This window comes from Cervus elaphus, chromosome 10, assembly GCF_910594005.1.
Source record: "Cervus elaphus chromosome 10, mCerEla1.1, whole genome shotgun sequence".
Lineage (NCBI taxonomy): Eukaryota > Metazoa > Chordata > Mammalia > Artiodactyla > Cervidae > Cervus > Cervus elaphus.
In genome coordinates this window covers 52,694,471-52,718,245 of record NC_057824.1, presented here as the reverse complement: position 1 = coordinate 52,718,245, position 23,775 = coordinate 52,694,471, and the positions used below count along the sequence as shown (strand labels likewise).

Sequence of the window (23,775 nt, the reverse complement as noted above, 5' to 3'; positions counted from 1 at the left end):
CCCTAACGGCGCCCGGAGCCGCGCCGGGGCTCCGAGCGACATGGCTCCGAGGTGAGGCGGCTCCACGCCCCCGCGGTCCCGGCACCCGCGGTGTAAAGCGCCGGAAGGCCCTGCAGGGCCCCCCGCGCACAGTCCCGCCCCCTCCCCGTGCGGAGGCGCCGCGTCGAAGCCTATTGGTCGGGGGCCTTGCGCCGAGCCCACGTGAGGCGGCACGCTGCGCGGCCCGGAAGCCGCGTCGCTGTGGGCCCTGCTCCGCGAGTCGCCCGCGGCAGGAGCGCACGGCCCGCCCTCAGGGCGGCGGCGGCGGTGCGATGTTGGCGACGGGGACGGAGAGTCTGCTCCGCCAGGCCAGGTGAGCACGCTTTACCTCTCGCGCGCGTGGCGGTGGGTCTCAGCGCGGGGCCTCGGAGGAGGCCGGACCCGGCGTGAGGAGGTCCGGGAAGGTCGAGCTAGCCCCCGGGGGAGGCGCTCTGAGGGAAGAGCTGAAAGCGAGCGGGCTTGGGGCCCCGCGGGGGTGGGCTGGAGGCTCGGCGGCCGCGGCTCCCGCGTCTGGTAGGAGCGGGCTCCGGAGCGCTCGGCGGCGTCAGGGCCTGGAAAGCCACAGACGCGCCGGGGAGCCGGCTGGACCGAGCCGTGGCGGGCTCTGTGCGAGGTTCGCGAGTCCGCTGCCTTCCGAGGGCTTCGGAGAGCCGCGGGGGTTAGTGACTTAGAAAGGTAGACTCTCGCGGGGGCGCTGGGCGTGTTGAGGGATGCTCCTCCGGCCTCTGGCCCCGGGTTGCCTCTGGACGCCCACTGGCTAGTCGGTAGCCCTCTCCTCACCGACTGGCCACTCACGGGGGAAAACCGATGTAGACTCGGACCCAGACCCCGCAGTCCGTCCGTGTGAGACTCGATGCTACTCGAGGAGAAGCAAAGGCGGCCAGAACCATGGTTTAAAGGAAAAACTACCTGGATTCGGAGCTAGACCAGTCGGTGGAAAAAATTAGGCTGGTTGAGGCTCCTGTGATCTTAGGGAAGCAAGATCTTGAATGTTTGAATGGGGCTGTGAATGGGGCAGAAGTTTGCTGTAGTCAAAACAACCCTTGAAAATCTGTTAGGCTGGTGTTTCTCCCATTGAGTACAAAAACGTCTATATTTCCTTCAATCTTGGACGTATATTCCAATACTCAAGTTCCACTATTCCAATTCAGGCTCGTTTGAATTTAGAAGCTGTATTAAGGGAAAATAGCTTTTTCAAAAAGTCGAAGTACAATTGATTTACAGCATCAGTTTCAGGGGTACAATGTAGTGCTTCAGTATTTTAATAGATTATATTCCATTTAAAGTTGTTATAAAATAATTGACAACATTCCCTGTGCTGTACTGTGTATCTATATCTTGTTTAATACATGGTTTGTACCTCTTAACCCCTTCCCCTCCCCAATTCCGTCTCCACTGATAACCACTAGTATGTGTGCTCTGTAAGTCTGTTTTGTTGTATTCATTAATTCCATTTTTTGTATTCTGCATATAAATGATAATCAGTATTTGTCTTTCTCTGACTTATTTCACTGTGCATAATGCTCTCTAGGTTCTTCCATGCTGTTGCGCATGGCAGAATTGCATTCTTTATGGCCGAGTAATATTCCATTGTGTATATACACATCACATCTTCTTTATCCAGTCATCTGTTGATGGACATTTAGATTGCTTCCATGTCTTTGCTGTTGTAAACAGGGCTGTTGTGAACATTGGGGTGCATGACCTTTTCAAATTAGAGTTTTTGTTTTCTTTGGATATAAACCCAGGAATATAGTTCAGTTTTTAGTTTTTTTGAGGAACCTCTACAGTTTTCCAGTGACTGCACCAATTTACATTCCCGCCAACAGTGAACTGCTGCTGCTGCTAAGTCATTTCAGTCGTGTCCGACTCTGTGTGACCCCATAGACAGAAGCCCACCAGGCTCCTCCATCCCTGGGATTCTCCAGGCAAGAACACTGGAGTGAGTTGCCATTTCCTTCTCCAGTGCATGAAAGTGAAGTGAAAGTGAAGTCGCTCAGTCGTGTCCGACTCTTAGCGACCCCATGGACTGCAGCCTACCAGGCTCCTCCATCCAAGGGATTTTCCAGGCAAGAGTACTGGAGTGCGGTGCCATTGCCTTCTCCAAACAGTGAACTAGGGTTTTCTTTTCTCCATTTACTCACCAGTATTTGTTACTGTGGTCTTCTTGTTGATAGCCATTCTGACAGGTGTGAGGTGTTACCTCGTTGTGGTTTTGATTTGTTTCTCTCAGTTGAGCATCTTTCTATCTGCCCATTGGCCGTCTGTGTGTCGTCTTAGGGGGAATGTCTATTCAGGTGTTATGCCCATTTTTTAATTGTTTTTTTCATATTGAGTTGAGTGAATTGTTTATTTTGGATATTAAACCCTTGTTAGACATATCACTTGCAAATATTTTCTCCCATCAAGTTGGTTTCCTTTGCTGTGCAAAAGCTTTTAAGTGTAATAATTAGGCCCCATTTGCTTGTTTTTGCTTTTGCTTCCTTTGCCTTAGGAGACAGAACCAAAAAAAAATTGCCACTATTCTGTCACAGAGTGTTCTGTCTTCTAGTTTTATGGTTTCTGATCTTACATTTAGGTTATTTAATCCATTTTGTTTATTTTTTTTTTTCCATTTTGTTTATTTTTGTATACGGTGCAAGAAAATGTTCCAGTTTCTTTCCTTTATAGGTAACTGTCCGGTTTTACCAAGCACCACTAATTGAAGAGACTGTCTTTTCCTCATTGTGTATTTTTGCCTCCTTTGTCACAGGTTAATTGGCCGTGGGTGTGGTTTTACTTCTGGGCGCTCTATTCTGTTTCATTGGGGTGTGTGTGTGTTGGTGCCAGGACCATAATGTTTACATAGTGACCACTGTAGCTTTGTAGTTGTTTAGTCTGAAATCAGAGAGCCTGATACCTCTCTCCAGCTTTGTTTTTTATTAAGATTGCTTTGCCTGTTCACGTTTCAGAATTATTCTAGTTCTGTGAAAAAACTATGGGTATTTTGATAGAGATTACATTAAATCTGTAGATTGCTTTGGGTAGTATGGAGATTTTAGCAGTTTTAATTCTTCAACTCCTGTACATGAGATATCTTTCCATTTCTTTGTGTCATCTTCAATTTCCTATATCAGTGTTTTATAGTTTTCAGAGTATAGGTCTTTCACCTCTTTTGTTATGTTTATTCCTAGGTATTTTATTCTTTTTCACATGATTTTAACAGGATTATTTTCTTCCTTTTTCTGATAGCTGTTTACTAGTGTATAGGAAAGCAACAGGTTTCTGAATATTAATCTTGTATCCTGGCAACTTAACTGAAGTTATTTTATTAATTGTAATAGTTTTTGGTGGAAACTTTAGTTTTCTATATATATGGTATCATGTCATCTGCAAATAGTGAGTTTTACTTCCCTCCCAAGTTTTATGCCTTTTATTTGTTCTCCTAGTTGACTGCTGTGGCTAGGACTTCCTACTTACTAAAGTGCTCCTACAAAACACTACACTAGAGTGGGTATCCTTATATATGTTCCTGATGCTGGAAGAAAAGTATTTTCAGCTTTTCAGTGTTGAGTATGACGTTAGCTGTGGGTTTGTCATAAATGACCTTTATTATGTTCCCTTGATACCAACTTTGATGAGAGTATTTGTCATGAATGAATATTGATTTTTGTCCAATGCTGCTTTTTGCATCTATTGAGACAGTCACGTGAATTTTATCCTTCCATTTGTTAATGTGGTGTATTACACCAATTGATTTGAAGATGTTGAAGCATCCTTGTGACCCTGGAATAAACATAAATCTAATTTGACCATGGTGTAGGATTTTTTTTTTTTTTTTTTGCCATACTTCATGGCTTGTGGGATCTTAATTCCCCAACAGAGATTGAACCTTCACCCTCAGCAGTGAAATCGCAGGGTTCTAATCACTTGACCACCAGAGAATTCCCCATGATCTTTTTATATTGTTGAATTTTGTTTGCTAATGTTCTTTTGAGGATTTTCAAATCTATGTTCATCATAGATACTGACCTGTAAATTTTTTTTTGTTGTTTGTAGTGTCTGCCTGATTTTGGTATCAAGGTAATCATGGCCTCATAGAAAGAATTGGAGAGTGTTCCCTCCCCTTCGGTTTTTTGGGATAGTTTGAGGATAGGTATTATCTCTCTATATGTTTGGTAGAATTCCCTCATGAAGCTCTTTGGTCCCGGACTTTTGTTTGCTGGAAGTTTTATTACTAATTTAATTTCACTGCTAGTGACAGGTCTGTTCAGATTGTCTGTTTCTTCCTGATTCAGTCTTGGAAATTGTATATTTCTAGAAATGTATCCAATTCTTCTATGTCATCACATTTGTCTGCCTGTTAAGTATTGGTAGTATTCTCTGTGGAGTTTCTTGGTATCTCACTTCACAATTTCTCCTCTTTCATATCTTGTTTTATTTGGGTCCTCTCTCTGTTTTTATTGATCACCCTGACCTAAAGGCTTATCAGTTTTGTCTTTTAAAATCTGGTCTATTGTTCCAGTCTCTGTTTTGTTTCTTCTCTGATCTTTATCATTTCCTTCCATCTGCTGACTTTGGACTTTGTCTCTTCTGTTCAGATGGAAGGTAGGTAGGTTGAGACTTTCGTTTCTTGAGATATGCCTGGATTGCTGTAAACTTCCCTCTTAGAATTGCTTTTGCTGCATCCCATAGATTTAGGGATGTGCTCTTTTCCTCTTGAGGTATTTTTTATTTGCTCTTCCGTTTCTTTGTTGCTTATTTTAGTAGCATGTTTAATAGCCCGTAGAGACTCTACATGTTTGTGTTTTTCCCTTTTTTTCTTTCTGTAATTCATTTCTAGTTTCATACTGTTGTGGTCAGAAATGATACTGGTTATCATTTCTGTCCTCTTAAATTTGTTGAGGCTCATTTAATAATCTGATATGTCATCTATCCTGGGAACATCCTGTGTGCATTTTAAAAGAATGCGTATTCAACTGGCGTTGGGTGAAGAATCCTATAGATCAAGTCCGCCTCGTTTACTTGTATCATTTAAGACTGCTGCGTCCTTATTGATTTTTATGTCTGAGTAATAAGTCTGTTGATACGATTGCTTCCCTGGCAGCTCACACGGTAGAGAAGCTGCCTGCAATGCGGGAGACGCAGGTTGCATCCCTGAGTTGGGAAGAATCCTCTGGAGGAGGGCATGGCAGCCCACTCCAGTCTTCTTGCCTGGCAGAGGAGCCAAGGGGCTGCAGCCCGTGGGCACGACTGAGCAGTCTGTCCACTGATGCGAGTGAGATGTTAAAGCCCCGCTGTTACTGTGTCCTTGTCAGCTTCTCCCTTTTGGCCTGTTCGCATTTAGGTGCTGCTTCAGTAGGTGCGTAGATGTTCGTCAGTATAATATGCTCTTCATGTATTGATCCCTGTATCATTATGTAACGCCCTTCTTTGTCTTTTGTTACAGACTTTGTTTTAAAGTCTACTGTGTCTGATAACAAGTATTGCTGCCCTGCTTTCCTATTTCTATTTACATGAAGTATCTTTTTCCATCCCCTTTGCTTTCAGTCTGTGTCCTTAGTTGTGAAGTGACTCTCTTAAACTAACCAGTTTGGCTTATGTCTTTTGATGGGAGCATAACAGTCCATTGGCATTTACAGTGATCACTGACGGGTGTGTGCTCACTGCCATGTTCTTGCTCGCTTTCTAGCTGTTTTTATCTACTTCTCCATTGTTTCTTGATTTTTTTTTTTGATTTGTGGTTACCTACCATGGGGTTCCCGTATGTGATCTTTGTGGCAACTTAGGTGGTTGACCCACAGCCTTTACTATATATTTGCCCTTACTCATGGGTGTTTTCCTAATCTATAAATTCCTGTAACTCTCAGGGTCAGTGTAGTAGCGATGAACTGTTCCAGTTTTTGCTAGTCTGAAAAGTTCTTCACCTCTCCTTTAATTCTGAATGATGACGTTGCTGGGTGAAGCACCCCAGACTGTAGGTTCTCCTTTTGGGACTTTAAATATATCCTGCCACCCCTCCTGGTCTGAGCAGTTCCTACGGAAGAACCCACTGAAGCCGTGTGGGACTTCCCTTGTATGTGACTGTTTCTCTCTTGCTGCCTTTGGCATTCTCTCTTTAGCTTTTGCCACTTTAATTTTGGTATGTCTTGGTGTGGGTGTCTTTGGGGTCTCTTTGCTTCCTGTACCTGGCTGTTTCCTTCTTTAGGTTCAGGAAGTTTTCAGTCATAATCTCATCAAATACATTTTCAACCCTTCTTCTCGGACCCTTGTATATGAATGTTAGCACCCTTGCTGTTGTCCCAGAGGGGTCTTAATTGGGCTTCATTTCTTAAAATGTGTTTCTTTTTGCTGTTCTGATTGGATAATTTTCACTCTGTCTTCCAGAGCACCTGCATGTTCTTCTGTATCACATAGCCGGTTATTATTCCTTCTAGTATGTTTTTCATTTCAGTTGTTGTATGCTTCTGCCCTGATTATTTTTTTTTCTAGTTCCTTGTTAAAATTCTGTGTTCAGTTCTTTTCCCTAGTTCAGGTAGCATTCTTACTACTAATACTTTGGGCTCTTTTTCTGGTAATTCTCTGTTTGATTAGTTGTTTTCTCAGCTCTCTGCCTTCTCATCTTGCTTTAGTTTTCTGTGTCTGTGACATAAGGTGGAACAGTTACCCATCACGTGTGATCCTGAAGGGGTGTCCCTGGGCACGTGCCTAGTCGGGGAGCTGGATTCTCCGCACCGCAGTAGCCATCACTGCCCTCGCGGGGTGGGGTCGGGTCCCACGGCTGGAGCAGAAGCCCTGAGGATCAGATCCAGGCTGGTTCCGTTCGTTCCCTCTGAATATGTGCTCGCCCCCCTCCCAGCAGTGGCATCCTTGCCCTTAAAGCGGAGCAGGGCTGGGGCGGGTGCTGGCTGGGCCGGCATGGAAACCAGCCATCGCGTGCTCAGCCGTGTCCAACTCTTTGCGACCCCATGGACTGCAGCCCGCCAGACTCCTCTGTCCATGGGATTCTCCAGGCAGGAATACTGGAGTGGGTGACTATCCTCTCCTCCAAGGGGTCTTTGAGCCAGGGGTTGAACCTGCGTCTCCTGCATTGGCAGGCAGCTTCTTTACCACTGCGTGCCCTGGGACGCCCAGAACGAGCCAGAGCCCCGGACAGTCACATTCTGCTTCCCCTGCCTTAGTTGGGCAGTGAGCAAGCCCAGGCCCACGCTTCACAAGTGGAGTCTAGGTTTCTTGCAGCCCTGCTCTTGGTCTCACTGGTTTTCAAACCAGCCAAAGGACTCTTCTTCCTGGCGTCAGACCCCAAGGCTGGGACACACAGTATGTGGTTCAGACCCCTCTCTCCTGTGTCCACTCCTCCTCCCCAAAGTCCGTGTGGGTCCTCCTCCCCGCCCAGGGTCACAGGACTCCGCCAGGCTCCAGTTCGTTCTCAGTGGGAATCGCTCCTCACGTCAGGGTGCTGTGCGCGCGCTTGTGGTGGGAGGTGAGCTCTGTGTCCTCCTGCTCTCCTCTCCCCAGAAAGTAGATGGAATGCTGGCATCTCACTCAACATGCGATATGCTTGCCCCACAGTTCTTGCCAGGGACACGAAGAGCTAAGACCCACTCACAACTCCCAGCTTGTCTTCTGTTCACGGTCATAAACTCACAGGCAGAAGGAATAGCCCTATTTCTTATTTCTCTGTCTCTTAGGTGGGTAGGAATTCCTGTTAAGATTTGAGGAAAGGTTAAGTAACTATCAGTTGTGTCTTACTAGTGTTCACTATTTTTCTTTAAGTCTTTGATTTTTCGTGGCACTTTAAAACAAATACTAAAGTTTGGGAGTTAAGATTTGGAGAAAATTTTAGTTCTAAATTTTTCAGAGATGGAAAGGAGGCTGGAGAAGCTTATCAGAAGCATAACTTGAGAGCTGCAGAGGAAGGAGGGACTTGGGTAAGCGGGGAGGGTGTGCAGGGCTGGGGGCATTATCCAGCGAGGGAAGCAGCCAAGAGCGTTCCAGGCAGAGGGTCCGAGCCAGCGAAGGCAGGCAAACAGGACGCGGTGCCCTCGGGGAAGTCAGGATGGCTGGGCACTTGTGTGCGTCGCCGGCACCAGGGAGTCTGGGTCTGAGAGCAGCGGGGAGCTGCTGAGGGTGTGGGCAGGGGACTCTCCTGTGGTTGGAAAGGGCTGAGCTGGGTGTGGACGAAGGACACCGCCGTCTGGGACAGGCTGGCAGTCTCTGCCTCCGACATCACCCAGAGAAAAGCAGGCTGGACCAGCCCAGGGCCGAGTCTCCTCCGCCCACTCAGGCCTCCGCTTGTGTCTGTAGGGAGCTGCGTCCTGCTGTGGCCAGAATAAGTGAAGAAATGAAATGAGGGGGCAGTGGTGGGGGAGTCTGCTGGGACGTCTCTGCCAGCCCTCAAGTGAAATGGGGAAGCACAAACCACTGCCCAGGACCCCCTCCACAGCCTCAGAGGCTGGGGGTGCACACGCACTAAGGTCAAAACTGCAGACCCTGAGTGCCAGCAGAATGGATGTGGTGGGCTTCACCCACAGCTTGTTGGGGGGGGGGGGGGGAGGGCCCAGCTGTGCGCTGCGCCCTTCCGGGAACCCCCCCAGAAGCTCGCAGCGTGGTGACTTGCTGGCATGTTGCTTCTCCTTGCCTTTCAGCATGGAATGGGAAGCAGGCTGTTTTGAGACCTCATTCAGTATCGAACCTGTTGTAAAGGCTCAGTAGATATATTTTAAATTAAGCACTAGAGTAATGTCATAATATTTGCTCTATCATACTTAACTCTTATTCCCAGAAGCTAAAAGAATCTTTTGAAAAGCAACTTGGTTCAGACTAAATCTCCCTTAGTTTTGACTCCTAAACCGATTGTTTTTTTTTCTGCTCCTGGAATAACAAAACCTGTGTGTGTGGAAGCTGGTGGCGTGAGGGTCTCCCTCCAGCGGGGAGGGGGCGAGGACCTGTCTCAGGTACCCGTCAGCAGTTCATCCCGAGAGGCCTAGAGCCCCCCCCCCCCCGGGGCCCCACGACACCCAGGCCCCTCTGCTGAGGAGGGCCTGTCCCCCGCTGGGGCAGCGCTTCCGGTTGCCCATGTGGTGGTCTGTCTCTCTCTCTGTAGGGAGGTCGGGGCCGAGGAGCTAGGCAGGTTCTGTGCCCGCGTCAGCGCACTGCTGCAGGCGGAGGACTGGGGCCCCGACACCCTGGACGCCCTGCGGAGGCTCTTCCTCATCGTGGCGGCCACCAAGTATAGCAGGAGGTGAGCGCCCACCCTGGCCCCCGGGCGGCCCGCCCAGCCCCGCGCGGGCTGACCGGCCCCTGCCCCGCAGGCTGGAGCCTGCGTGTGTGGCGCTGCTGCAGACCGCCCTCTGCTCGCCCCGCTGCCCCGAGCGGCTCCAGCTGCTGTGTGCCGCTGTGCTGAGAGAGATGGCGCCCTCCGACAGCCTGAGCCTGTCCTGCGACCACGCGCAGAGCTCGCGGCAGCTGGGCCTGGTGGCCTCCGTGCTCTTGGCCCAGGTACTGTGACTGCCGCAGCCCCCACCCCCCCCGGTGGCCCTGGGGCTCAGCGATCCAGCCGGCTGTGTGCACCCCGTGAGCGAGCGGGCTGGGATGGGCTGGGCCTGCCCTGGTGATGTTCTGGACGCCTGGGCGGAGTGGTGTTTCTGGGGGAAGTCGGTGTTCACGTTCCACTGGGGGGTCTGCAGGGCGACCCACAGCAGGTCAGGACCATGGGCCAGCGTGTCATCAAGGTCTTGGAGAGTCGGCAGCCTGAGGGGCCCAGCCTGACGCACCTCCTCCCGGTCGTGTCCAAGGTGGCCAGCCTGGCCCCGGATGCCCTTCCTGGAGGTCAGCATACTCCTGTCAGCGGGGGACCGGTTCCCAGGAAGCCCCGCACACTTAACTCCATCCCCATGGTGTCCCCCGCAGAGCAGACCAAGGCGCTCAGCAAGCGGCTGGGGGACTGGCTCCGCTATGCCAGTGTCCAGCAAGGGGCGGCCCACGCCTCCGGGGGCTTCTTCTCCGCACCCAGAGCCCGGCAGGTGAGTCTCAGGGGCGTGGGCCATCTGCGGGCTGCCGTCTGCTCCTCCTGCGGGAGCGCCGCCCCGTCCCAGGATGGCCCCTCTCCTGTCTCCACGCAGCCATTGCGGGCGTGGTGCCTGGGCCCCGCCCCCGCGATGCTGTGAGGAGTCTCCGGTCAGGAGGGGATCGTGAGCAGGGCCGTGTCATCAGCCCAAGCACCCTCATCCTCGCGTCCTATGAGGGTGCCCTGGCTGTTCTCGGCCCTTCCGCGCCCGCTGACCTTCCTTGTCCCCTGCAGCCGGGCCCTGTCACCGAGGTGGACGGGACTGTGGCCACGGACTTCTTCACAGTGCTGTCCACGGGCCAGCGCTTCACGGAGGACCAGCGGCTGAACGTGCAGGCCTTCTCCATGCTGCGGGGCTGGCTGCTGCAGGGCGGCCCCGCACACCCCAGCGCCACGGATGCAGGTGGGACAGGGCGGGCCCCTGGGTGCCTTTCCCAGACGTTGGAGTCAAACGACTCACCTGCTCACCTGCTAGCGGTTTAGACAGTCCGGGTGCGTCTACACTGCGGGTGTCCAGTGAGGGTGGGAGCTGGCGGGACTGGGCGCCCAGATGGGGACGCTCCCCTGCCTTCCAGACCGCCCATCCCCGCAAGCTGCTGAGCCATCCGCCTCTCTTCCAGATGACAGGTCGGAGCTGGAGGGCTCTACCGTGTCCGTGCTCTCGGCCGCCTCCACTGCCAGCCACCTGCTGCCGCCCGCTGAGTGGCTGCGGGAGAAGGCCCTGGAGTACTGCCAGCGCCTCCTGGAGCAGAGCGGCCGGCGTGAGTCCTGGGCCTGCCCCGCCTGCCTGCGTGTCTGCGCCGGGTCCCCCAGATGCGGGCTCCCCGGCCGCTCCTCACCCGTAGGTGCCGGTGGGACCCAGAGACCAGGCGGCCCTCTTCCCTCCCCCAGGAGCCCTGAGGAAGGCCGACTCGGACCTGCAGAAGGCAGTGAGTGCCGGCGGGCGGCCTCGGGGTGGCGGGGGGGCCCACGCACCCTCTGAGCCGCCCGTGTCTCCACAGTGCCTGGTGGAGGCCGTGCTGGTGCTGGACGTGCTCTGCCGGCAGGACCCCGCCTTCCTGTACCGCGTCCTCCCGTGCCTGCGGGCCCTGCGGACCCGGCTCTGCGGGGACCCGGCCTGCGCCCGCGCGCTGCTGCCCGTCGCCCGGTTCTTCCTGCGGCACGGTGAGCACCTCCCGCGCTGGAGAACAGGGCGGCCCGGTCCTCCTCACAGCCCCCTCCGCCGCCGGAGAGCAGCGGTGCTTTGATGGGCACCGAGCACTTACGTGGAGGGGAGTTTTAAAATGTTACCAAGTCGATGTTAATCTCGAGCGCTCTTCACCAAGGCATTCCCTAGAAGGTGCCTGGAAGCCAGCCCCTCTAAGGAGCAGTCCTCACCTCCGTACCCAGAGGGGCGGGTCTGTGGCCAGACACAGGAAGAGCTGGGTGCGCTCAGCCGGCCCTCCCGTGCTTGTGACGCCAGACGTGTCGGCCGGGGGTGTCCCGGGGACGCAAGAGGCCCTGGAGGCCGGGCCTGAGGCCGCCTGCCCTGACGGAGCTGGTGCTCTCAGGGGAGGCCGCCGCAGTGGACGCCGATGCTGTCTACCAGCACCTCTTCACCAGGATCCCGTCGGAACACTTCCACAGCCCGATGCTGGCCTTCGAGTTCGTCCAGTTCTGCAGGGACCCCCTTCTGCTGCTCGGCAGCAACCTGGACCTTCTCAAGACCAGCTTCCCCAACCTCTTCAAGGCGTGTGAGCTGGGCCTCTGGGGCAGCGCGCGCCCATGCACATGGTGACCCTGGGCCCTTGGGAAGGCGCGCTTGGGCTGGCAGAGCCCACAGAGTTGGTTCAGAGTTAGCAGCTCCGCTGGGGGCCCCGCCTGCTGTGTTCAGCCTTTTGGCACCATCATCTCTGATGGATGTTTTGAGGTTGGCATGTCACTGCGGGGCTTTTCCAAAATCAGAGACTTAGTCCTTTGATCAGGAAGAAACGATGGCAGATGCACAGGGATTGATTATTGGCACCAGCTGAGGGCGGAAGCAAGCAGGATCACGGGGAGGACGGTGAAGGGCACGTTCCGACCCTGGGATCGGGGGGACTGAGGTGGCGCCCTCTCATCCCTGCAGTTTCAGGCCTGGAGCAGTCCAGCCCTCACGTCCGAGTTTGTGGCGCTCCTGCCGGCGCTGGTCGACGCAGAGACGGCCGTGGAGATGCTCCACCTGCTGCTGGACCTGCCGAGCCTGACCGCAGCCTTGGACCTGCAGCTCCGGTGAGCCCAGCCCACTGCTCCCCTTTCCCCCGCATCTGCCCCGCCCCCTGCAAGGCCCAGTCCAGGGCAGGTGCCGTTAGGGTGACGGCTGCTCGAGTCTCTCCCTGACCGGGGACACCACGGGGCAGGGGCAGGGGCCGGGGCTGGAGCCCACGTCCCAGCCTGGCCACACTGTTGTTGCTCGCAGGTCGTCGCAGGCTGCATCTGAGAGGCCGCTCTGGGACATCTCTGTGAGAGCCCCCGGCTGCCTGGAGGCCTTGCGGGACCCCCAGGCTCAGGGCCTCTTCCAGCACCTGCTGCGCGCCAAGGCCAGCGGGACCACAGAAAGGTAGGCACACCGGGGTGGGTCCTGAGCGCGGGCCGCTGCAACCGGAGCCCGGCCTTCTGACCTGGAGAGAGAGCTCTGCTCACAGCCGCCAGCAGCGCTGACCGCGTGACTGAGCGCTTCCCGGGCACTGAGCTTGTGGTTTGTTCTGCTCCCCAGTCCTGTCCTTACTGCTCCGGCGGGTGGGGGCACACTGATTCCTTCCGCAGACGGAGGAAGTGAGGCTGAGCACCCGAGAGGCGGAAGCTCCGGGACTGGCCCGGTCCCCTGACCCCCGCCACACCCATCTCCCCAGGTTGACGCCGCTCCACCAGCTGCTGCAGCCCCTGGCCAGCTGCGCGCGGGTAGTCCAGTGTGCGCAGGCCGTGCCCACCCTACTCCGAGCATTCTTCGCGGCAGTGACGCAGGTGAGCCTGCCTCCTAGGGCCTCCATGCCCGCAGCAGAGGGCCAGCCGGAGCCAGGAGCCACAGGGCCCCAGCATCACTGCCGGCCAGGGGCAGACCTCGGCAGTGCGCGGGTCGGGGTGGAAAGTGCTACTCACAGCAGCCCGGGCCCAGCTCCTGTCCCCCCAGGACGCAGCTGTGAGCAGCCCCCAAGGCAGCAGACACAGTCAGGTGCGGCGCAGAGGTGCCTCTGGGCAGGTACCCAGGCTCGCTCTCCCTCCCAGTTCGCCGACGGGGCCCTGGCCAGCCGGCTGGCGCTGCTGCTCCTGGAGAGAAGTGATGCGCTTTTCCAGGTTGAGGGGTATGAAGCCGACGTGCACAGGTGGGTCTCTCCCGGCGTCTCCGCGGGGCTCCACCCCTCCTATAGCTGCAGCCTCCCGCGCCCTCAGCCCCTCTCAGCTCTGGTCACCACAGACCCCTCCTCAGGCCCAGCCTCAGCACTTCGTGGGCTGCCGCACAGACCCTTCCCACTCCAGAGAGTTGCCACATTCCCCACCCCAAGCTTCTCTTGGGCAGAGCCTTCCAGAAGGTGCCCTTTCTGAAAGCCTGACTCGTGCAGGCTCGTCCCCTCGCCAGCCCAGCCCAAGGACAGAGCTGTCCCCACCCCACCACCTGGTTCTCCTCCGGACGGCCGTGGGCCTGGGGTCTCTGAGGGTGCCCTCTCTGGCAGGGTGCTGAGCTCCCAGTTCCCGGCCCTGTGCAAGCTGCACCCCCCGCTGGTGGTCGAGCAGGCCAAAGAGCTGCTGGAGTTCGTGGGCAGCCTGGGGGGGCCCTCTGGCACCGGGTACATGCTCACGTCTGTGGTAAGGTGGCCACCCTATCACCCCGGCCCGCGCCTGACATGGGGCCTGCTGCGGGCTGAGTGCTGTCCCCCGGCCAGGTGTGGGCCATCGGCGAGTACCTCTCAGTGTCCTGGGACCGGCGCTGCACCGCAGAGCAGATCAGCAGGTTCTTCGAAGCTCTGGAGGCCCTGCTCTTCGAGGTCACTCAGGCTCGGCCCTCCACTGCCCTTCCCAAGTGTCCTCCACAGGTCATCACTGTGCTGATGACCACGCTGACCAAGTTGGCCTCCCGGAGCCAAGACCTGATCCCCAGGTACAGGTTTGGGGCAGGTAGAGGGAACCTACAACCTTCCCGTGGGGAAAGCAAAGGGCTTGGCGGCCGCCCCCTCCCAGACACCTGGACACAGCGTCTGCACTAGCCTCCCAGCTGGACGCCAGTGGCCAGGGCTATGGGCACTTCTCGGAGTTAAGGCCACACTAGCCCAAGCCCCCGTCCACCTGAGGGGTGCGCCTGCGCTGATGGGCTGGGCCCCCACCCCCAGGGTCTCTCTGCTCCTGTCCAAGATGAGGACCCTGGCCCAGAGCCCAGCCGCAGGCCCCGTGCACAGTGAAGACGACCTGGGAGCTGTCCGCACACGGGCCACCGAGCTGCTAAACCTGCTCAAGATGCCCAGCGTGGCCCAGTTCGTGCTCACGCCCAGCGTGGAGGTGTCCCAGCCCCGCTATCACCGCGACTCCAACACAGCCCTGCCCCTGGCCCTGGACATGGTCAGCCGGCTGCTGGAGCGGGAGGCAAGCCTCCTGCCAGGGTGAGGGGACGGGGGCCCAGTGGGCGCCAGGCTGCAGAGCCTGCTGTTCCGTCCCTGCCATGGCCTCAGGGGTCGGAGAGGCTTGGGGAGGAGGTCACCATCTCAGCCTCGGTCTCTGCCTCCTCTGGTGGGGACAGCAGAGTCTCGGCTTTGGCCCCTCTTGGGACTAGGTGAAGGCTGATCTGTGTCCTGCTGTTATTTGGGGGCAAGAGGAGATAAAACAAAAATAAACCTCCTTCACAAAACATCTGTGCGAACGAGGCAGGGTCGGTTCCCTCCCTCTCCACCCAGGAAGCCCCGCAGGCTGCCCCATCGTCTCTGCGCAGGGGACCCGCTGCTGCTGGGCCGGGAGACCTGGCCCCGGATGTGGGGGACCTTCCCCGGGGGTCCTCCTGCCTAATGCCCACATGTCCCCGATGGTTGAGAACAGAGCACTGACACGCGGTCAGAAAGGAGCCGTGTCCATCTCCCAGAGCCAACGGCTGCACTGGGAGATGAGTCTGGTCAGTGACTGGAGAGCTTTTCATGCTCCCGAGGAGCTTGGAGATGGGAAGGCGGGTCCGGGCCCTGCTGCCTCCACAGGCCTGCAGCCTCCCACCAGCAGGACAAGGCCACCCCAGCACGTGCTGCTGGAAGCCTTACCGGGAGATCAGGTGCGCTCTGCTCTGACCCCGAGTGGGACAGACTGGGTGCGGTGGGGCCAGAACCCCTTGCAGCCCCAGCGCTCCCTACCGCTCTTCGATTGAAGTCGGCCTGCAGTCCAGCCCCACCTGCGCCTGGAGGAGCCCGGCCACCAGGTGGCGCTGCTGCTCCGCGAGTCCCGGCCAGGCCGCCCTGGCCCCGCCCCTCGCGGGTCCAGCCCCCAGGCACTGGCCACGCCCTTGGCCCCGCCCCCAGTAGGCTTCGCCCCTCAGGCGCCCTGCGGAGCGCAGCGTCTGCATGGTGTGCTGGCCTCAGATGCTTCCCGAGTAGTGACCAGTGGTGCACCCGGCTCTACCCTCCCGGGGCGGGGCTGGCCCAGCCCTGTGAGCCCCTCAGCCTTGCTGCCCAGCCCTCCGGACTGGGGTCCCGGGAGGCCCAGATGGAGCACATGTCACCTAGAAGAAACTCCATTTTGCAAACACCCCGTAACGTGTAGCTTCCAGTGTTTTCAGGTCGTCAGGTATTGCAAGTTTGCGCCCCAAACGTGCGTTAAGAACTCGTTTGAGAACGTGGGTTTTGAGGGGATCTTGCTTGCTTCCTCACACTGGGCCAAGGCCCCCTCCAGCAGTGTTCCCTTCCCATTCTCTCTGTAGGGTAGACTTTGGTGGTGGCTGAGTCTACTTGAACGACCCGAGTTCAAATCCTGACTGCGCCAGGTGGAGGTGGCGGTTACCGCCCGTTCTGCCCTGGGCTCATGTGGGGAGCGTGCGCCCACTCACCGGCGGGGCCGGGTGGCCCACGAGGTGTCCACACCACACACAGGTGGACGCTGCGGGCCTGGGAGCCTGGCCCAGCCGTGGTGCGAGGTCAAGGTCGAGGTCTGCATGCCCGCAGAGCGCTCAGCTGAGGCCGTGCCCAGGCGCAGAGAGGAGGGCGGCGGCTTGCAGAGGCGGTTCTGTGCGGTTTCCCCGCGCCATTCCGCCCGCCCAGATACAGGAAACCGCTGTCCCACGTGCTCCACCTTCACCTGAAAGTGAAACAGGGAAAGCGTCTGAGTGACTGACGGCCGTGTCCCACCGCGATCCCACGGGCTCCTCTGTCCGTGGAGCTAGGCACCAGTACTGGAGTCGGCAGCCAGTCCCTTCAGCGGGGGTAATAACAGTACCGGCCTCACACAACGGCCCGGGCGTGACCTGGGCACCTCCCCACAGACAGGTGGCACCCGCGCTCCCTGCGAGCAGAGGAGCCCTGGGGTCTTACCCCAGACCCGCAGGACTGTCCCCCAACCACGGAGGTGGGAGGCCGGGGGCCAGCCTCCCTGAACCTGTGGCCTCATTTCAATCTGGGCTCTAAGAGTTTCTTTTGGGTTCAAGCATGCATTTTAAATGACTTTTTACAAGTACATTTCATGCAGGCATCCCGGTGGCTCCGTGCCCCTAGTGCCTGTGCTCTGCAACGAGAAGCCGCCACCAGAGCAGCCCCCGCTCCCCGCAGAGAGAAGCCCAGGCAGCAGCAGAGACCCAGCACAGCCAAACATAAATAAAATTCAGGGGAAATGCATCTCATCCAGCGCCTGGGGAGCTGCTTCAAGGCAGTCAGAATCCCGATGCCCGATACAAAGCAGCCAGCAGGGCCGCCCTGGCCACCCGCTCACCAGGGTGCGGCAGGGAGTTCGTGGCACTTGAGGCCCAGGGCCTGGGACCCACCTGGGACTGACTGGGCCGCTGCTCCCCGCAGGAGACTCCTGTCCACGTAGGCGCTGTGTCTGCAGCGGACTGGCCAGGACCCCTCGTCCCCAGAGTCTGCGTGCCTGTCAGAGGACACGGGCCCAGAGCCCAGCCCCGGGCTCCGCGCCCAGTGAGGACGCGGCCGAGCCTGCTGAAGACGGCCAGCGCCTCACCGTGACACCAGCACAGCCCCGCTGCTGGGGCAGGAGGCGGGCCTGCCACCGGGTGGACGCCAGGCGGCCAGGCAGAGAGCCGGGGCCGGCCAGCCTGGTGTTAGGGCCCAGCCGCAGCAGAGAGGACACCGAGGGGCGAGGCCCGGGGAGGCCTGAGCACTCAGAGTGGGTCAAGAGTCCCCCTTTATAGCCTTCCAAGGTTTCTAGACCATTTCTTCGGGACCGTGCTGATCGCGGCGCCCCAAACGCAAAGCCGACTCTGAGGGGGCGGCTCTCACACTCCCTCCGTGGCAGGGGGCTGCCTGGCATGGCTTGCTGCTCCTCGTCTGGGGCGGGCGGAGGGCAGACGCGGAGTTAGGCAGAACCATCCCACCACCCCAGGGACCCCGTGTCCTCAACGGGTCTCCCACACCAGCAGGGACAGGAGCAGATCCAGGGGCCCCCGTGGCCCCTCTGGGGACCAGCATGGTGTTCCCCAGATGCATGCCCTGCCACCCTCTGAAATATGAAAGATAGTTTATTGAATCTATATTTTTCCATTAAAATCTTCAAACACAAAAGCTCTGTAACAAACATCACAACTGTTATCTGTCATATAAATAAAACATACACGAAGGGACTGCGGGTGTCCTGCAGGGGGCGCACCCGCAAGGAACAGCTTGGCCAAGACATGCGCGCGGGGCCCAGTGCAGGCGGGCGGCCCACCGCGCAGGGTGCCTAGGGGGGCGGCGTGCGGAAGCGGACCTTTCTGGCCGTCTCCATGTCAGACTTGGCAACCAGAAACCGCATAATCTTGCCTCCGTGTCGGATCAGATCCACCGCCCTGAAAGGAGCCAAGGGATGCGGCCGGTGTAGATGAGCCTGCCCAGTGAGGACTCAGCGCTGGTCCAGCGGGCGGCGCCTCCTGGAGGTGCCCGGGGCGGGGGCGGGGGGGGGGCAGCCTCCACCCACCAGCTGTCCGGAGGGGACAGTCAGAGACAGCAACCTGCGCCCCCCGAGTGGGACGAGCTCCAGGATCACACAGCCGGGGCGCCCTGCCACTCCGGGGCCCACCCCGCCCCCGAGGCATCTGAGCCCCTGGGTGGGGACCAGGGAGGCATCAGGGCGAGTCAGGGAAGGAAGGGCAGGAGGCGACGCTGCGCCTCACTTGCGCGTCTCCAAATCGGCTGGTACCAGGGCCCGCTGCTGGGCTTTGAGGCTGCAGCCAGGCTTGGCCCACGGGCGGGGTGGGGCGGGGCGGGTACCTCGGGTAGCTGACGCCTGCCAGGCTGCTGCCGTTCACCTCCAGAATGCGGTCTCCCAGCGCCAGCCGCCCATCAGCTGCGGCGGGGCTGCCCGGGAGCAGGGTCTGGATGTAGAGTCCAGGGGCGCCCAGGGGCGTGTGCTGCGGGAGACGGGCAGCCTCAGGGCTCCGAGGGCCCTCTCCCGCGGGGCCCCAGCACAGGCACCTCCACACCTCCCCAGGCGGGCTGGGGACACTCACACACCCACGCTGTGGTCACAGGTGTGTCTGCAGGGCCGCGCGGGTCACCATTGCGGCCAGGGCCCAGGACAGACGCCCGAGGAAGAGGGTGCAGGTGGGAGACCCTGCCCATCGCCCCACCCCTGGCCCTCCAGTCCCAGGAGGTGCCCCGGCCCCGGTCCCCATGGTCGCGGGCCTCCCCCCCGTCGTGACCCCCCGGCTGTGGGCCTGTCCGGTGGAGAGAGGAGCCCGGAGCGCACAGGGCGGCCACTCACCATCCCGTCGATGAGGCCCATGCCGAGACCCGAGGGGCCGCGCTCCAGCTCCACCACGAACATGTAGCAGAAGTCGTCGGTGCTGGAGCTGCGGCTGGACGGGGCCGGAGGGGGCTCATCCTCCGGGGCCGCACAGTCTCCTGTAGAAGCGGAAAGTGCTGTGGGTGAGGGGCGGCCGCTCAGGCCTCTGTCCAGAGTCTGCCCCACGTCCAGGACCCACGTCCGGCTCAGCTGCTCCAGAGGACACTGGCTCCCGAAGGTCCAGGGGAAGCCCGCTGGGGCAGGCAGGCCGCCCGTGCTGCCGTGGGACCCCGCCCCTCTCAGGAGGCTGAGCGGGGGCTCTGCTCGGGGTCTCACCCGCCTCTTCCCCCACCCCACCCCCAGCGGTGATCCCCGTCTGCCCCTCCTGAGGGGCGGCCCTGCTGCTCCCCACCCAGATGGCCGGTCCTCCCCACGGGCCCAGCCGTGCTGCCCACCTGAGCGGTGTCCTGCCTCGGGCGCACCCCTGTCCCCTGACCCTGCCCGCGGGGCACCCACCCAGCTCGGCTGAGCACCGACGACTCGTCAGTCTGCCTCCCACTGCCCTCAGCCCGGCCAGTGGCCTGAGCACACACGCACCCAGGGCTCCGGGCCCTCCGCTCCCCCATCCTCCCAACCCGCGGGCCTCGCACTGGCTCCGGGGCTGAACACACATCAGCAGCCGTCCGTTCCCCCCGAGCCCCCTCCCCGGGGCCGTCTGTCCAGGGTGACAGGCGCTCTGGGGTGACGCTGACAGCCCAGCCAGAAATGCCGCCCGACTCCGCGGGGGAAGGACCCTGAGGGACCTGCGAGGCCGGGCCAGGCTCACCTTCCCGGGAGGTGCCCCGCGGGCCGCCAGACCCCGTCCTCCGGCCTTCCGGGAGCACCCTCCCACAGGCGCTGCCGCCTTCGGGCCAGTCGGGGGCCGCGGGCTCCAGGCCGAGCGGCGTGCCTGGGGGTGTGAGCAGGCATGAGGGGTCCCCGTGCGGGTCCGCGGCCTGGGGGCCCCCGCGGCTCGGGCGGCCAGGCGGCCTTCCTGGGGGGCCCTGTGCCCGGGGACCCCCCACGGGAGGTAGGGGGTGCTCCAGGCCAGCCTCTCGGTCTCCCCCGCTGGGGTCCCTGGAAGCCGGCGGGAAGCTCTGGGCCTCAGGGTGGCCCTCGGGACCGGCGTGGTGCAGGCCCTGGGGAGACGAGAGAGCACTCAGCCCCGAGCGGTGGACCAGAGAGGGGGAGAGAGGGGCCCCCCAAGTCGTGGGTGCCCCGCTGCTGCATCCCCGGCACCTGGAGGCCCTCAGGCCGGGCGGGCGCTCCGCTGGGGCCAGGCTGGCTCTGCAAGCTGCACAAGAAGTGGCGGATATAGAGAAGGTGCTGGTAGACGCGCTCGTCCGGGCACTCTGCGTCCAGGTCCACCTGGAAGCCCTCGCTCGGCAGGACGATGGGCGGGGGGTTCTCGTAGGACTCCAGGACCTCCTCTGGGGGGGGGGGGGTGCGAGGGGCTGTGACCTCGGCCAGGAGGCGCTGCCTGCGCCCCACCCGCCACGACCGGACCCCAGGCAGGTCTGCCGGGGGAACGTGCGCCCCACACCCTCCCTGGTGCCCCTGGCCCAGCACCCACCCACACTGGGGGCGCCCACAGCCATGCCGACTGCACCCCACACCGTCACCCACGGGCACGGCCCTCCTGCGTGCTGGCCTCCACACCAGGAACGGGGCTCCCCATCCCCAGACAGAGCCCCCTCGCAGGCCTCGGACGTGACCCCGTACAAGGGGGGACCGTGCAGAATCCAAGCCCGGGTGAGGGGGGGGAGACGGAGGGGGAGACAGGGGCGAAGCCCCTTCTGTCTGCAGCCCACCCTACCCTGTCCATCTGTCACATTCTGCTCACGATGAGACAGCTCGGCTGACTCACAGAGAGCACGTGTGTAGGTCTGTCCCCGTGTGCGCGAGCGTGTGCACACGGCGGATGTGCTCAGGACCGCGCTCATCGAGCTGCCCGGTGTGGACAGCCTGCCCCTGCCTGGTGGCCGAGCGCTGCGCGAGGCCCCAAGGGGCAGAGGGGACCTGTGACCGAGCCCAGACCTCGGGGGCCAAGGGGAGCCCCAGCCCCGGGCCGCCTTCCTCCTCGGGGGTCCTGCCCTGCCCCCCCGGAGACGGGGCGTCCAGGAGCCCACGGATGATGCCCCAGCTCCCAGCCCCCCGGACGGGCCTCACCTGACTTGAAGGCGGCGGTGCCGTCCTGGGCGCCCGGCTCCCAGGCGCTCATGGGGCCCATGGCCGAGGCCAGCTGGTACTGGGTCAGCAGCCGGTGCAGCTGCGCGGGGCTGAGGGCGGGGAAGGCGGCCCGCAGGCTCGCCCAGCTCATCTGCCACAAGAAGCTCCAGGTCACAGGCCGCGGAGCCCACCCCATGCAAGGGGGGCTGGCCTGCCTTCCGGGGAGCCCCCAGGGCCCCCAGCACACACACTGCCCTCAGGGGCCAGGCGGACAGTGAGGTCTGCAAGGGAACCGGCTCTGGCTGTGATGGGGACCAGGGAGGGCTCCCGGGAACGCTCAGACCGCCCCTGCCTTCTGCGGGGGGAGCCTCCTGGGGAGGCCGGCACTGGGGGGCCCGGGGGTCCGGGGTGGGAGAGCGCCCTCCCGGCCACCAGGGCTCAGGACTCCAGGCGGGAGGCCCTCGTGGGGAACCTGGGGGGCGGCTGTGCGTCCGCTCCTGGGAAGCGGGAAGCCGCCATGCCCGTGACCTCCGGGACATGGGTCTCCTCCCAGGGAGCCTGCAGGAGCGCGTCCGGCGCAGTCTTGGCCCCTTTTCTCTGCCTCTCTGGTCTCACCAACTGTCCTTTACCTTCCTCCTCTCTTCCTTTTTCGCTTGACTTCCCTGCCAACATCAGAGGCCTGGGTGGGGTCACGGGGGGCCCTGAGCTGCATGGGGGCGGCCCCATCCTCACTGCACCCCGCACCCAGCGAGGGAGTCAATGGGCGCCCGACGGCCGGGCACCTCCTTCCCATCTCACAGGCTCTGCTTTCTGAGAAATTCCCCAAACTTCAGCTTCCAACTCTGCTACTGAACTTTGCATCTCTGCTGTCGCAGTTTTAACTTCCAAGAATTCTTTCTGTTCTCTCATTTACAGCATCCGGTCATTATGTTACGGATACTCTGCCTCCTCTTTACGAGAATGTCGGCGGTTTTCAGACAAGCTTCTTCTCCCTAAACGGTCTGTCTCGAGGCTGGCAAACGACGGTGCCGGGCGGTGAGTGACAGCTCGGGCAGGACTGCGGGCGGCAGGGAGCGAGCCCACGGGGCTGCCCGCCGCCCAGCAGGAAAGGGCCTGGCGGCCGCGTCCCCCCCCGTGGCGGCCGCGTCCCTCCCCGTGGCGGCCGCGTCCCCCCCGGTGGCGGCCGCGTCCCTCCCCGTGGCGGCCGCGTCCCCCCCGGTGGCGGCCGCGTCCCTCCCCGTGGCGGCCGCGTCCCTCCCGGTGGCGGCCTCGTCCCTCCCGGTGGCGGCCGCGTCCCCCCCGGTGGCGGCCGCGTCCCCCCCGGTGGCGGCCGCGTCCCGGCGCAAGTGAGGGAGGCGGGCAGCTGCCACCCTGTCTCCGGCTGCTCTTGTAGCAAGTGCGCTCGAACGCGGCAGCGAGAACAAGCACAGCCTCGCGGGTCTCGGGGCCAGACTAGGGGCTAAACCGGGGCTACACCGAGCGTCGGGGGCTGCGCTCCGCCGGCGGCGCCAGGGCAGGACCCGCCCCCGTGGCTGCAGGGCTGAGGTCCCGCCGCCGCGCCGGCAGAGGGCCGCGCCCGAATCCTGCAGGCCGCTGCGCGCCCCCGGCCCGTCCTCCGCCGCCTCCCCTGTCTCTCTGACCCACTCTTCTGCCTTTTTTTCCTTTTATGGAAGTGCAGTTGATTTACAGTGCTCTGTTAATTGCTGGTATGAAGTAATTTTATACATACAAGATCATACATGTGTGACTCTTTCAGACTCTTTTTCATTATGGTTTATACATTATGGTGAGTGTAGCCCCTTGTGCTGTAGAGAAAATTCTTGCTGTTTTTACCTATTTTATGTAGAGTAGTTTGTATCTGTTAATCCCAAATTCCTGATTTCTCTCTTCTTCCCTTTCCCCTCTGGTTTGTTTTCTATGTCTGCTAGTCTGTTTTTGCTTTGAAAACAAGTTCCTTTGTATCTTATTCTAGATTCTGCATACAAGGGATAGCACACGCATCTGTCTTTCTCTTCCTGACTTACCTAGTAGGATCATCTCTAGCTGTATCCACGCTGCTGCAAATACCATTATTTCATTCTTTTTAGGGCTCAGGAGTATTCCACTATATACATGTACCACATCTTCTTTACCCATCCCTCTGTCTGTGGACACTCAGGTTGTTTCACTATCTTGGATGTTGTAAATACCGCTGCTATGAACACTGAGGTGCATGTGTCTTTCTGAATTAGAGTTTTCTCCAGCACCACAATTCAAATTCATCAACTCTTCAACACTAAACCTTCTTTATGGTCCAACTCTCATATTCATACATGACTATTAGAAAGACCGTAGGTTTGATTCTATGGACCTTTAGCTGGTAAAGTGATGTCTTTGCTTTTTAATATGCTGTCTAGGTTTGCCATAGCTTTTCTTCCTAGGAGCAAGCATCTTTTAATTCCGTGGCTGCAGTCACCATCCACAGTGCTTTTGGAGGCCAAGAAAATCTGCCACTATTTCCACTTTTTACCCATCTATCTGCCATGAAGTGATGGAATTGGATGCCATGATCTTAGTTTCTTGAATGTTGA

At 59.3% G+C, this 23,775-nt stretch overlaps 2 protein-coding genes across 5 annotated transcripts in view; one reads left to right on the top strand and one right to left on the bottom strand.

Annotated features, from left to right (window-relative positions):
- The first annotated feature begins 201 nt into the window (after nt 1–201).
- AP5Z1 (adaptor related protein complex 5 subunit zeta 1) lies at nt 202–14,944 on the top strand. Of its 3 annotated transcripts, none has more exons than XM_043915379.1 (17): nt 202–352; nt 9,125–9,262; nt 9,333–9,519; nt 9,708–9,849; nt 9,931–10,043; nt 10,322–10,490; nt 10,708–10,848; nt 10,979–11,016; nt 11,089–11,251; nt 11,638–11,816; nt 12,195–12,337; nt 12,525–12,665; nt 12,958–13,069; nt 13,331–13,428; nt 13,777–13,909; nt 13,987–14,201; nt 14,431–14,944. In XM_043915379.1, the coding sequence occupies exons 1-17, from the start codon at nt 312–314 to the stop codon at nt 14,699–14,701; spliced, it is 2,424 nt and encodes an 807-aa protein (XP_043771314.1). In that variant the 5' UTR covers nt 202–311; the 3' UTR covers nt 14,702–14,944. The 3 variants fall into 3 exon arrangements, with proteins under 3 accessions (XP_043771314.1, XP_043771315.1, XP_043771316.1); XM_043915380.1 differs by lacking the exon at nt 202–352 and adding an exon at nt 7,935–7,949; XM_043915381.1 differs by lacking the exons at nt 202–352; nt 9,125–9,262 and having other exon boundaries at nt 9,380–9,519; nt 9,936–10,043.
- A 2,794-nt stretch (nt 14,945–17,738) lies between these two features.
- Nucleotides 17,739–23,775, bottom strand: part of RADIL (Rap associating with DIL domain) — an 84,758-nt gene continuing 78,721 nt past the window's right edge. For both annotated transcript variants that reach the window (XM_043915377.1, XM_043915378.1), the window contains 6 exons: nt 21,206–21,356; nt 20,276–20,466; nt 19,824–20,175; nt 18,977–19,116; nt 18,484–18,623; nt 17,739–18,062 (listed from right to left, as the gene is read on the bottom strand). In XM_043915377.1, the coding sequence (XP_043771312.1) occupies nt 17,957–18,062; nt 18,484–18,623; nt 18,977–19,116; nt 19,824–20,175; nt 20,276–20,466; nt 21,206–21,356 (1,080 nt within the window). In that variant the 3' untranslated portion in view covers nt 17,739–17,956. The remainder of the gene's footprint in view (nt 18,063–18,483; nt 18,624–18,976; nt 19,117–19,823; nt 20,176–20,275; nt 20,467–21,205; nt 21,357–23,775) is intronic.